Raw genomic sequence first — 11590 nt, 5'->3', positions numbered from 1 at the left:
AGTCTTGTGTGTACATTATTAATCTGTCGTCATTTGTTAATATCATTAAGGACACGTCACGTACATTAATTTTCAACAATGAAGAACATTCAATAAATACAAAAAGCAAACAGGAACGCAAGTCCCTACACTTCAGAGTCAATTCATTAACAGTGAACCGGCTCACGGGAGACACCTGAAGAATGAAACATGACAGACCGCAGACTTCTGCATCGCACAAGACCAGTGTCACAAGTTAGTTTGAGTGTGAGCCGTCAACATAGCAGGAGATGGGAAACATGGCAGCGGCGGTTACTGGTACGCTCACAACACAAACACATGGTGTGTCCAATCACAGTTTCATCCTTTTTGCTTTTGACTTTAGTTGTTAGAGACACTCCTGCTCATAGAAGTGTGACTCTCGTGACTTAAAATGATCCCAGATTGATGCATATCACATTCATATGGATTTTTATTGCAATATAAAACCTTAATTTAGATCCACAGTGTAGACATTGCTCAGAATGATAGATTTTTCAGTTATATTTGTTGTGTTGAAACGGCAAAGCTGAGAAATCTTATCTTACAAACCATCTTTCTAAAGAAGTTGGGATATTTTGTTACTTGTTAATAAAAAGTATGTAAATCAGGTGACGGTAGGGATCATGTTCATACGACCGTATGAAAGGCAGTAATGCAACTTTACACTTGATTTACACATTCCCTCATATATTCCTGGTTCAGAGCTGCTATGAACATACCAAACCTGTAGGGGGCAGTGTAGCAAGAAGCATGAAGTCACGATAGCCTACCAGAATCAGAATCTTGCACTATTTTCGATCACACACGCACTTTTACACTTTTTTTATTTCAAGCATCCCAACTTCTATTGAATCATGTCTGGGAAGTGTTTTGACCAGTAAAACAGTGAAAGTTAAATATTTGTCTACAAAAAAAAACAAAAAACAAAGGTTTACCAGCACATACAATGTTTGCGTTAAGAATGTAACATCCAGGGTTGTTGTTGTTTTTTTGAATCTAATATTCACTTTGTGCCATAATAAACTTCTGCTGCTAATTCGAAGAATGTTCACTGTAAGTGGACCACGAATATCCCCCGACTGTGAGCGCCGTCCCTCCTGCTGCACTGTCCCCGGACCAGCTTTGTCTCCAGTCTCTGGGCCCACGTTGTCACTCGTGCTGGTGAAACCTGCCATCAGTCATGTGACCCTCGCGAGGTGATTGATTGGTCTCCGTCCGCCCGTGAGCCTAGTTGAGAGAGGAGAAAGTGATGTGCGGCTTCGTCGTCTCTGCGCCCTGCTGGGGGACGACGAGGGCAGAGTATCGCTGTCCCGTGTTGCGCGGAATGGTGGGACCCCGTTTCCCCGCCGGCGGCTGGCCCTCGTCTCCGGGGGACGACTCCACGGTGAGCTGGGTTTCGTCGGCGTTCCTCACAGAGTTGGCGGCGTCTTTCTCCGCGGCCGGTTTCCTGGATCGCCTCTCTCGATGTCCGGCTTTCCCGTCCTTGTGTTTGGTCCGATCTTTCCTGTTGGCGAGTGGACGGACAGACAAGACGGACCAGAGTGAGTCAACGGGATTCATTCGAAATCTCCATCGTGGAGGTTCTGCGATAAACACAGCGGGTCATACTTAAAGTTGATGATTTCAAACTTCCTCTCTCGGTAGAAGGAACTCGTGTTCATCATGTACAGAAGAATCATGTCGCAGGCGAAGGCCCCCTGGAAAGGACACATTACACGCATCTGTAGCAACCAATAACCTAATAATGGCCAATGATATAACTTGAATACTTGAAGGGCTCATCAAAAGATACACATTCTCTGTATTCTACTATATTATTGCATTTTGGGCCATTATTACAAGTCACATCCTGCCATAAAGCACCGATCATCTTCTCACAAAACATTGACATAAATGACTTACTATACCCAGAAGAGCAACGCCAGAGCCGATGGCAATTATTGTTGGAACAATATTGAATTTTCCAGCCTGTAAAAAAAAAAAAAAACAACCATAAAATCACGGCGAGGGTGTGAGCAGAATCACGTCATTTGATGAGCTGCCGCTGAATCCGCTGCTCTCACCCGCCCGTTGATCAGTATGTCGAAGCGAATCCCGTACACTTTATACAGAGTGCGGTACGTCTCACCGCTCTGGTCCTTGTAGTATCTGGCAAATCTGTTGGTGGGATGAAGAGTGGATCAAAACTGTAAAACAAAAGGGCAAATCGAAGGCGAAGAAATGCTTCCTGTTAAATCCCAGAAAGGAAGGACTCACCTGAAGTTGTACCCCGACGTGATGGAGTTGTTCAGGTTCATGTCCAAACGGGTGAAGCTGTACTTCGGATTACACTGAGAAGAGTCTTTGTCCAGATCACAGTTCCACTCGATGAGAATCCCGATGGAGCCGCCCTGTGAAGGAAACAACCAGCAAGCTTTTAAAAATGATGAAGAATTGGGTGCGATTCTCAGAAAACTGTTACCCGGATGATGTTTTATATTTAGTTTTGTAGTTTTCTATGCTTCTCTGTGTAGTTTCACTGTAAATAATTCCATTTCTTTTTGGTAGCTCTGTTTCATGTTGATTATATTACACCCTATAGATAATAAATAGATTTTACTCTTAACACTTCATAACCTCAGTTTGGAGTTCAGTGTATTAAAGTGGGAGAGATTGTGGATTAACAATAACTTACCATAGATTCATTACAGTAAATAGTGTGAGGAGGCCCTAAGGAGAGGGATTTCTCATCATTGGTATCTATAGTTTGTACATTATACACATTAAAATTTGTTTTATGTTGATATTGTAGTCATTTTCTTTAGTAATTGGTTTCATTCAATTGTCGCACTCTGCACCACAGCAAAGGGAAAAACCTTACCGTTTAAATCTAAAGGTTACTGTTGCGCTATTTTAAATGTCTTTCATGTCACAGTGACCTGTTTTCAAGACTTTGTACCTTCCCGGCCATGTCCTGGAAGTCATGTCCAGTCCTGCCGACCAAATCCCACAGGTGAAAGATGGGGCAGTACGGATGCTCCTCGCTGTCATAGGTGCATCCTTTCAGGTATCCCTCATCAGACGTTTCGAGAACGTTGGACCTAAAAAAAAAAGTGAAAATGTGTTTGTGAAACAAGTTGTTTTTGTCATGGATTGTTTGACATTTTACTCTCTTTGCTCACCATTAAAGTGTGAATGCTCAGTTATGCTAGCGAGTGTGTGTGTTTGCCTATTTTCCTGCTGCACTGTGAGTCTTTCAATAATCAGACAGAGGAAGGAGCACTGCTTCCTCTGAGATTCAGAATCTGGCAGCAAACCTCACATCCTGATCCTCGACGTGTTCAGTCTCAGCAGTTATTAAATGTAAAAACTCCAGTAAAATAATCCCCCCCCCCACAAATGTCTCTTGAATTTGTTATAATAATCATAACCAGAATAATAATAAATATATCTTTAATAACCTCAAGATTCTGCTCACTTTTTATTGTTATTAAATATTTATCGTCTGATGAGTTTCACTGTGTAATCAGTACAAATCATTTCAACAGACAATAGCTACTATTTTAAATAATAAATTATATGTAAACATTAAATTGCAATGTCTTATACTTCTTGAAAGTATTGAAATTGTGTTGTTTTGTTTTGGGGTTTTTTATAATTCTCTTTTAATTCCAAACAATTCAACAAAAAGAAATTCTAGGACAGTAAAGTGTTTGTTTTAATTGCAATAAATATATAAATGCAGACTAACAACAAAAGTCAGCATTGCTGGAAAAAAATTGGGACTATAAATGACTGTTGATGCAGATATTTTTCAGTCATGACATTACATGATGTGACTTTTTTTTTTTTTTTTACATTATTCTGACGCTATAAGTCCCACCACCACAAAGTTATTGAGTTTGCAACTTTCTCATTGAAACGTGAAGCTCAATCAGATTTATAAACAGGCAAGCACAGCAGCCGAACACTTTCACCTCAGCGCCACAAGAAAACAACAACAATCTGCTGATGTGTGCAGAGAAAATCTGAGAGACGTTTATCAGTTAAACTGTTTTCAACACACATGGAAGGAATCAGACTCTGTAAAAGACCTGGAAGCTGTGAAGTCTGAGGCTGACCAGAGATCAATAAATTACCCATTACCAAAACAATTAGTTCACATAAAGCTTGCAAAACAGCTGTTTTGGAAGTTTTTTTGGGGGTTGTTTTTTTAAGTGTACCAACTCCACGATTGCTGGTATAACGTACCTTGTTTCTGTGTTAAAAGATTATAATTTGAACCATCAGCAAAGAAAAAAATACAAGCACTTCACTGAAATATACTATATATTTGTAAATCCTATAGTTCAATTGCTCAGAAGTCCTAGTTTTTCATGTTGCCCCCTTAGAAGTAATAACAGCCCAAACTCAGATTAAACTTGTGCATAAAGTTGTGAAGAAAGTGACTGAACTCCTGCAATTTTAATCAATAGTACCTTTTAGAACCCTTCCCGTTTATATCAGCTTCGCCACACATTGTGACTGCCGCCATGTTTTCATCAGAGTTAAGTCAGAGCAGTTTCACACGTTGGATTGGATCCCCTGCATGTATGCGTCTCTCGTCGAATCACACGTTCGCATCCATCAGTGTTCAACTTTGTACCCTCTTCAGGGTTGAAGTGTCGGGACTTGACTGCTGCCTCTCAGCACACTTCAGCCGTGGCGTGCGAGCGCCACTCAGAGCGTCCAGTAACACCATCTGGCCTCAAAGCACAGAGAGTAACCGGATACGTTACAATTAAGAGACGCGCGGTCTTGCCAGCCATTTCAAAATCGCCGCCGTTACGAGGGGCCCGCGTGTGACGAATCGCCTTTCATTAGCAATAAGCGTATCGAGATGAGCGTAGGGGAGCGTAGGGGAGATGTAACGAGAGCGGGGAGCGTGATTGATGAATTAGCCCCGGCGTGCGGCGTCTTCCCCGCTCTGCTGCCGGGCTGAGCGGCGAGGGGGGGAAAGGCGGCGACTAACCCTGGGCTAGCTCCATCTGATCTGACACCTGTCCAGGGCAAGGCACGCTGTCAAGGACGTCTCAGATGACTGTTTCACTGTCTCACCGAGCGCAATGCACAGGCTCGGTATAAATAGAAGGCGCTCTGCACCCTGGAAGCTATTTAAAGCAGCCATTGGAACGTGTATATCCAGCCGCCCGCTCAATGCCGCGACGCCTTGGCAGCGGCCATTGGACCTGCAGCGGTTGACAGATCCACTTTTCGGGCCACTTACTTGGAGAAGTCAAACTTCGGGAAACGGATGAAGTTCTTGATGTAGATGGTGAAGTTTTCTGCCTCGTTCAGCACGGGCTCTCTGGAAGTGACAGGAACAGGCAGCTTGGGTGAAAAAATGAAACACAAACTGGGCCCGCGGTAATAAATAGAACCTGTAAAATGTCTCGGCCCAGGGTGAGGGATCGCTGCGAGTGTCACTTGCGAGTGTCACAAAATGGCAAATCCCACAAAACTCCTCACGTGGGTCTCTTGCTGTTTTCAACGGGACACCAAGCGTGGATCTCACAGGTCCCGGTGCTGTTTAAACACGAGCCGGTTTTGATTCCTAAAAAAAACGAGAGGTGGGATTGAGTGGGATTGATTCCAACACAAAAAAAACCCCCACCTCGACCTCACTGACGAACGTGGTGCTTCTATGAGTGAGGCTAAACCCTGGCAACAACACGACTGGCGCAAAGGAAACTGGCCTCACCGTGACCCGCAGCTACACTCTCCCCCTCCGTGCAGTTATCATCACTCTGGCAGCGTCCATTTGGCACCTTGAAGCTCTGTGTGATTCACAATCAAAGCAGTTATTAAGGAAAGAAGCAGCACCCCCCCCCAAAAAAAAAAAAGATAATAGATTCTTTATCCCCCATCAATGATACGCACCTCGGCACAGAACCCCAGCCTCTGGTTGGGGGTCTCTATGTAATTTGTCACTATGAAGAACACCTGCTCACCCTGGAAAATCAAATTAGGAACCGACAGTGAGATTGGGAAGCGAAAAAGGTTAAACAAATTAGAAGCTCAATATCGCCGAAGCTAATGGCGTGAGGCGGCGGGGACGCTGGAGGGGCTCCTGAGCATAATGAGAGGGATAGATAGATAGATAGATAGATAGATAGATAGATAGATAGATAGATAGATAGATAGATAGATAGATAGATAGATAGATAGATAGATAGACAGACAGACAGACTCACATTTGGAGGTATGACGTAGTCCTCGGCGCTCCACAGGTAAGGCCCCGTGTCAGTACTGTTGGTCAGTGTCACTCCCTTCAGTTTGGTAATGACGGATGACTGTATGGCCTCCTCCTTCTCCTGGTAACCTTTCTTCACCACAAACACCCACCTGAGACGTCACACAACGTGTCAATAATATCGATTTCTTCTAAATGTTTTTTTTTTTTTTTTACTGTGGCTAATACTGGTGTGTTCCCTTGACCCCCTACAAATTGTCTCCAGGAAACGTTGCTGATTTCCTTTGACATGGACAAGTCTAATTTTACCGAACTCTGAATAAGCAAAGCCTCAGGACCCTAGTTTGGAAACCACTGGCCAAGATTGCAAAAGTACTTCATATTAAGTAACATTTGAGTTTAGGATTATAAAAACTAACCGAAAATATTCTCCAGCATTTGAAGAAACACCAGTCATATTCATTAATGTACTTTGGACATATCTTCTGACTAATCAATAAGCTTCAGTCAGTCCAGCCTTGAGCAGCGTTATTTTGAAAATTGCACCCGGAAAAATATTATCCTTAATCTTAATCCTACAATCATATTTCATTAAAATCAAACCATTGGGTTTTAGTTTGCTGTAAATCCTTCTTCTTCTTGCTCTAAGTGCTTTTAAATGAAAAATCTTATTTTAATTGTATTGGTAAATGAGAGTATTTCTAAAAACTATATTAACATCTGACACAATGCCAATGATGTCGGTGTATAAGATCCAGTCGTAAATTTAATGAAGATTAAAATTGCAAAGATTTTCAGAAGCGTTTCTACTATCAGTCGCATTTACTTGACAGACTATATTCCATTTCCACTTCAAACTCTTTAGACATGCAGTCAGTTCGGATTATATGTTGTATAATGAAAAATATATAACGCTGCACCTGTGATTTGGTGAGATTCTACTTGCTTTTGCTCCATCGAACCAAAGCGAAAACGATTCCACCTTTCTGATACACACATGTATCTGTGTCTTTATCTTACTGATTTTGGAAGCCCTTGGAATCGATTAACTCACAAGAAACTGGCAACGCATTGAAGCTGAAGACTCGATCCTACAATAGACGCCACAGTGACTCACTACTGCCACCTCAGGCACAACAATGGCATTACTCAAATCCTACATACTGTACCTTTAATATCAGACTAATCAAACTATTCCTGAACTGTGTTGCATATAAAGATCCATTGAAATGCATGAAAATATTCCCATGTCTGGCAGGTGCTGTGGCAATAAACACAATATGAGAATATGAGAAGCACATGTGAGTGGCGCAGACTGGACCTTTACACCCAGCAGGTCAACAGTGACACCCCAGACACTGACTGACTGTCACATTTTGTCTTAACTTTCGTACAAGAGTGGTCAAATGATCCCTGAACGTTCTGTCACACAGTCTGCTTCTGGGTTCTCATTTCTTTTACACGCATCATAATAATAAAGCTGGATGTATGATGATTCAAGCCTTTACACAACTCCCCAGCCACAGCACTGCCACTTTAACACCACCAACAAAAGTGAAAACCTTTGTCAAGCCTATTTTTAACCGTGTGAATCACTCTCTATTCTGTTATTCCAAGGGGAAAATAGAAAGTTTGAGGTCCAAAGCGTCTCACCCGATTATGTATCCCAGCACAGCCAGCTGATAGAGTCGGAATAGAATTCCGATCTTCTTGTTTTCGGCGATGACATATTTCTCTGTCTTGTAGTTGAGGAGAGAAATGCAGAAGCCCCCCCAGCCAGCCATTCCTCCCCAACACCGTCAGACCGACTGAGCCAGCAGCTCAGGCTCCAGCTGATATATACAGACAGGCAGCGGGCAAACCCACTGAGGCAGGAGGGCAAATACACTGAGGCAGGAGGGCAAAACACACTGAGACATTGAGGTAAAACACACTGAGACAGGGGGTAAAACACACAGAGACATTGGGGTAAAACGCAATGAGACATTGGGGTAAAACACAATGAGACATTGGGGTAAAATACACTGAGACAGGGGGTAAAACCCAATGAGACAGGGGGTAAAACACACTGAGACATTGAGGTATAATACACTGAGACATTGGGGTAAAACCCAATGAGACAGGGGGTAAAACCCAATGAGACATTGGGATAAAACACACTCAGTGCAGCCTTTATTTATTTCACACTTTTTGTTGTCATGTTGTCCTCATCATGTCAGTTGCCTTACTAAAAATGGATAAAAGTTCGATTTGTTGAATTGGAGCCTTTGCAGCCACAGAACATGAACTCTGGGCTGTACGTCAGACAGTCTCTGTGGCTGGTTACGGTTAATCAAACAGGATAAAGACCCGAAGCAGACATCTAAAAGCTGCCAGAAAATGATGAGGATGAAATAAAAAAAAAAAAAGCTTGATAGAAGATCTGCTGTTCAGTCCGTGGGACTTGCTATGGAAAGAGCTGAACATGACAGCAGGAAGGTGGAGCAGAGCGCATGAAAAGATTGAACCTGTAAGGGATTAAAGTGAAAGTCTTTCAACTGCACAGTGTTCTACAAAACATTAGGTAGCAGTTCCACGACTTGAAAAGATTAATTGGCATATTTAATGTGTAGTTCCCACACACACACGTATATATTTAGGAGTTAAATGAAATAAACATTTTGCAACATTTTACACATTGATCTAATCAAGTTGAATTAAATAAAATATTAAAATAAAATTCTGCAACATAGTTTTTGGGGGTATCATAGTTTTCTCTGAGCATCCTTCTTCCCTTCTCACTTTCTTTCGTTACATCTCCTTTGTGAATAAAGAAAAAAACATTTAGTGATTTTCCTTTTTTCTACATCTGAGGTACAGTTAAATATTACAGCAGCAAACTGGGTTCATTGTGTGGGAAGAAATCACTCAAGTGTCATTCAAATTCAAAGTCCATCTCTTTGAAGACTTGGTTTTTCTTTGTTTTGAAACTCAGAAAATGTAACTTCTCATTTCGAGTTAACAACTTGTAGGACAGTGACATCTAGTGGTGTGACCACTTCACAGCTATTCAGAAAATTCTCCTCTTATTCCCACTACCAGTTAAGGAGAGAAGCTTTAGGCAAGTACAACATAAATTGTCCTATTCGTTTTCATATAGCCAAGTTATATTTAATTACCTTGTATTTTCTGCCACTGTGAATGAATAATCATTGAAGGAGCCAAATGAAAGTGCGAATAAAACTGGAGCTTGTAGAGTTCTTATGTGCACCGATTGAAATGAATGCAAATGATTTAAAAAGGCTTTTGTAAGATTTACCAGGACACAAGTCATTGTAATACAGTTATTTAACTGAGCACTGAATGTTTGTATTGAAGAAAATGAAGGAAAAACAACATTATATGGTCAGCTTTTATTGGGGTACTTCAGTAAAAGCCCATTAGAAACATGTTGTTGTTTACTGCCCCCCCCTCAGACGCAGGACAAGGTGGAGGGTGGATTCTTTCTGGATGTTGTAGTCGGACAGGGTGCGGCCATCCTCCAGCTGTTTACCGGCGAAGATCAGCCTCTGCTGATCTGGGGGGATGCCCTCCTTGTCCTGGATCTTGGCCTTCACGTTCTCGATGGTGTCGCTTGGCTCCACCTCCAGGGTGATGGTCTTGCCCGTAAGAGTTTTGACGAAGATCTGCATGCCGCCTCTCAGACGCAGGACAAGGTGGAGGGTGGATTCTTTCTGGATGTTGTAGTCGGACAGGGTGCGGCCATCTTCCAGCTGCTTGCCGGCGAAGATCAGCCTCTGCTGATCTGGGGGGATGCCCTCCTTGTCCTGGATCTTGGCCTTCACGTTCTCGATGGTGTCGCTGGGCTCCACCTCCAGGGTGATGGTTTTACCGGTGAGGGTCTTGACGAAGATCTGCATGCCGCCCCTCAGACGCAGGACAAGGTGGAGGGTGGACTCCTTTTGGATGTTGTAGTCGGACAGGGTGCGGCCATCTTCCAGCTGCTTGCCGGCGAAGATCAGCCTCTGCTGGTCTGGGGGGATGCCCTCCTTGTCCTGGATCTTGGCCTTCACGTTCTCAATAGTATCGCTGGGCTCAACCTCAAGGGTGATGGTCTTGCCGGTGAGGGTCTTCACAAAGATCTGCATGTTTGCACCTGTAAAACATAAACATGTCGCTTGATTATACACAGATAAAGAATCAAATAATTTATTAAACAGCTCGTAAAAGATTCTGAATTCAAGCTATTGTCTCCTTCCTGTCAGTAATTCACTATGGTAATTAAATCAGGAAACATTTGTGTCGCTATCCCTTCCCGGATGACAAACAAGAGGAAACCCTTTGACCTGAACACACTGGCAGGATGTCGGTCATTCGAGCATCAGCGCCATTTTAAACGGAGCTATTGTTGTTTGCCTTCGGTTTTTTTCCCCTTCTCCTCCATAGTTATCGTCCCCCTCTACTGGACGACACAGCTAAACACCGTTTCCTCGTTGAAAAAAAACTGCGTTTATAACGTTGGCTCAAACTGCCGACCGATAAAGACATCGAGCATATTTCTGTAGTATCGCTTTCTCAAACGTTATAGCTTGTTTTTTTTTTTTTTTTTATTAGATTAGCTAGGCTTCAGTTCCCTGACAGTTTTTAATCATGAAGCTGCCAAATAAAGAGTCCAAACCTCGAAATGTGACACGTTGGAACAACGACTAGTTTACAACGCGAAATATTTCCATGTATAAGCTTTAAAAAAAATACGTTTGTACTTACAATTATTGTCGAGCTTGTGTCGTTATCCTGTCGAAACGTCTCCGTCTGTCTGACAGTGGTTGCCAAGGGGACAGAGGCATTTATATGGGAGACGCGTCACGCGTTGATAGTCATCCGCAACGGGAAATAGTCCGCTGATTGGGATTCACAAATCTAAAAATAAACCCAGTCTGCTTTTTTTTCCAGACGAGCACGAGACATCACATTAATTCATAAAATATGAAAGCAGTCGTGACTCAACATCTCTACGTGTTATTTACGAGGTTACCCTAGCGGATTAAGTCATTTCTAGTTGTATGTTTGAGTGTAATAGTGAAAATTAATTTATAGAAGCGAGCTTCTAATCGGACGTAAGCGGTTTTTTTTTCATACCACGAATAATCTTGCTAATTAAAAAATTAAAATGATGAAAACAGGCCTATTTCTGTTTAAAGGGTGATTATTTCTACATGCCATAATCACTCAAATACTATTAAAGTATATAAACATGTAAAAAAAATAGCATTTCAGGAATGTTTAGTACCTTTTAAACAGTTAAACTAACAGAAGAGTTGACACACACGCTACCAAATAATCAGTGAGTGGAAAAGACTTTTGATTTGTCTGTAGGAG

At 42.3% G+C, this 11590-nt stretch overlaps 2 protein-coding genes across 2 annotated transcripts; both read right to left on the bottom strand.

Moving 5' to 3' along the window:
* Positions 1 to 168: 168 nt before the first annotated feature.
* On the bottom strand, positions 169 to 8025 carry p2rx5 (purinergic receptor P2X, ligand-gated ion channel, 5). Its single transcript, XM_080509381.1, has 12 exons — positions 7886 to 8025; positions 6234 to 6384; positions 5920 to 5991; positions 5741 to 5816; positions 5509 to 5593; positions 5267 to 5347; positions 2960 to 3101; positions 2278 to 2411; positions 2085 to 2178; positions 1924 to 1989; positions 1630 to 1718; positions 169 to 1525 (listed from the first exon to the last, which is right to left on the bottom strand). Exons 1-12 carry the CDS (start codon positions 8014 to 8016, stop codon positions 1249 to 1251), a joined length of 1398 nt encoding a protein of 465 aa, XP_080365507.1. The 5' UTR covers positions 8017 to 8025; the 3' UTR covers positions 169 to 1248.
* A 1590-nt stretch (positions 8026 to 9615) lies between these two features.
* On the bottom strand, positions 9616 to 11067 carry LOC308139736 (polyubiquitin-B). Its single transcript, XM_080509248.1, has 2 exons — positions 10979 to 11067; positions 9616 to 10367 (listed from the first exon to the last, which is right to left on the bottom strand). The coding sequence occupies exon 2, from the start codon at positions 10357 to 10359 to the stop codon at positions 9670 to 9672; it is 690 nt and encodes a 229-aa protein (XP_080365374.1). The 5' UTR covers positions 10360 to 10367; positions 10979 to 11067; the 3' UTR covers positions 9616 to 9669.
* Positions 11068 to 11590: the final 523 nt, after the last annotated feature.

Source organism: Blennius ocellaris (assembly GCF_963422515.1).
Source record: "Blennius ocellaris genome assembly, chromosome: 14".
Lineage (NCBI taxonomy): Eukaryota > Metazoa > Chordata > Actinopteri > Blenniiformes > Blenniidae > Blennius > Blennius ocellaris.
This window is presented reverse-complemented; position numbering and strand designations above follow the sequence as displayed.

What these genes read in the sequence shown, in the direction of transcription:
- LOC308139736 (XM_080509248.1), bottom strand. Translation starts at nt 10,359, where the DNA reads ATGCAGATCTTTGTGAAGACCCTCACCGGCAAGACCATCACCCTTGAG.
- p2rx5 (XM_080509381.1), bottom strand. Translation starts at nt 8,016, where the DNA reads ATGGCTGGCTGGGGGGGCTTCTGCATTTCTCTCCTCAACTACAAGACA. An exon ending in GAGTGTAGCTGCGGGTCACG is followed by an intron (nt 5,594 to 5,740) that starts GTGAGGCCAGTT and finishes CGTTTTTTTTAG; the next exon opens with GAATCAAAACCGGCTCGTGT. An exon ending in GAAAACAGCAAGAGACCCAC is followed by an intron (nt 5,348 to 5,508) that starts GTGAGGAGTTTT and finishes TGTCACTTCCAG; the next exon opens with AGAGCCCGTGCTGAACGAGG.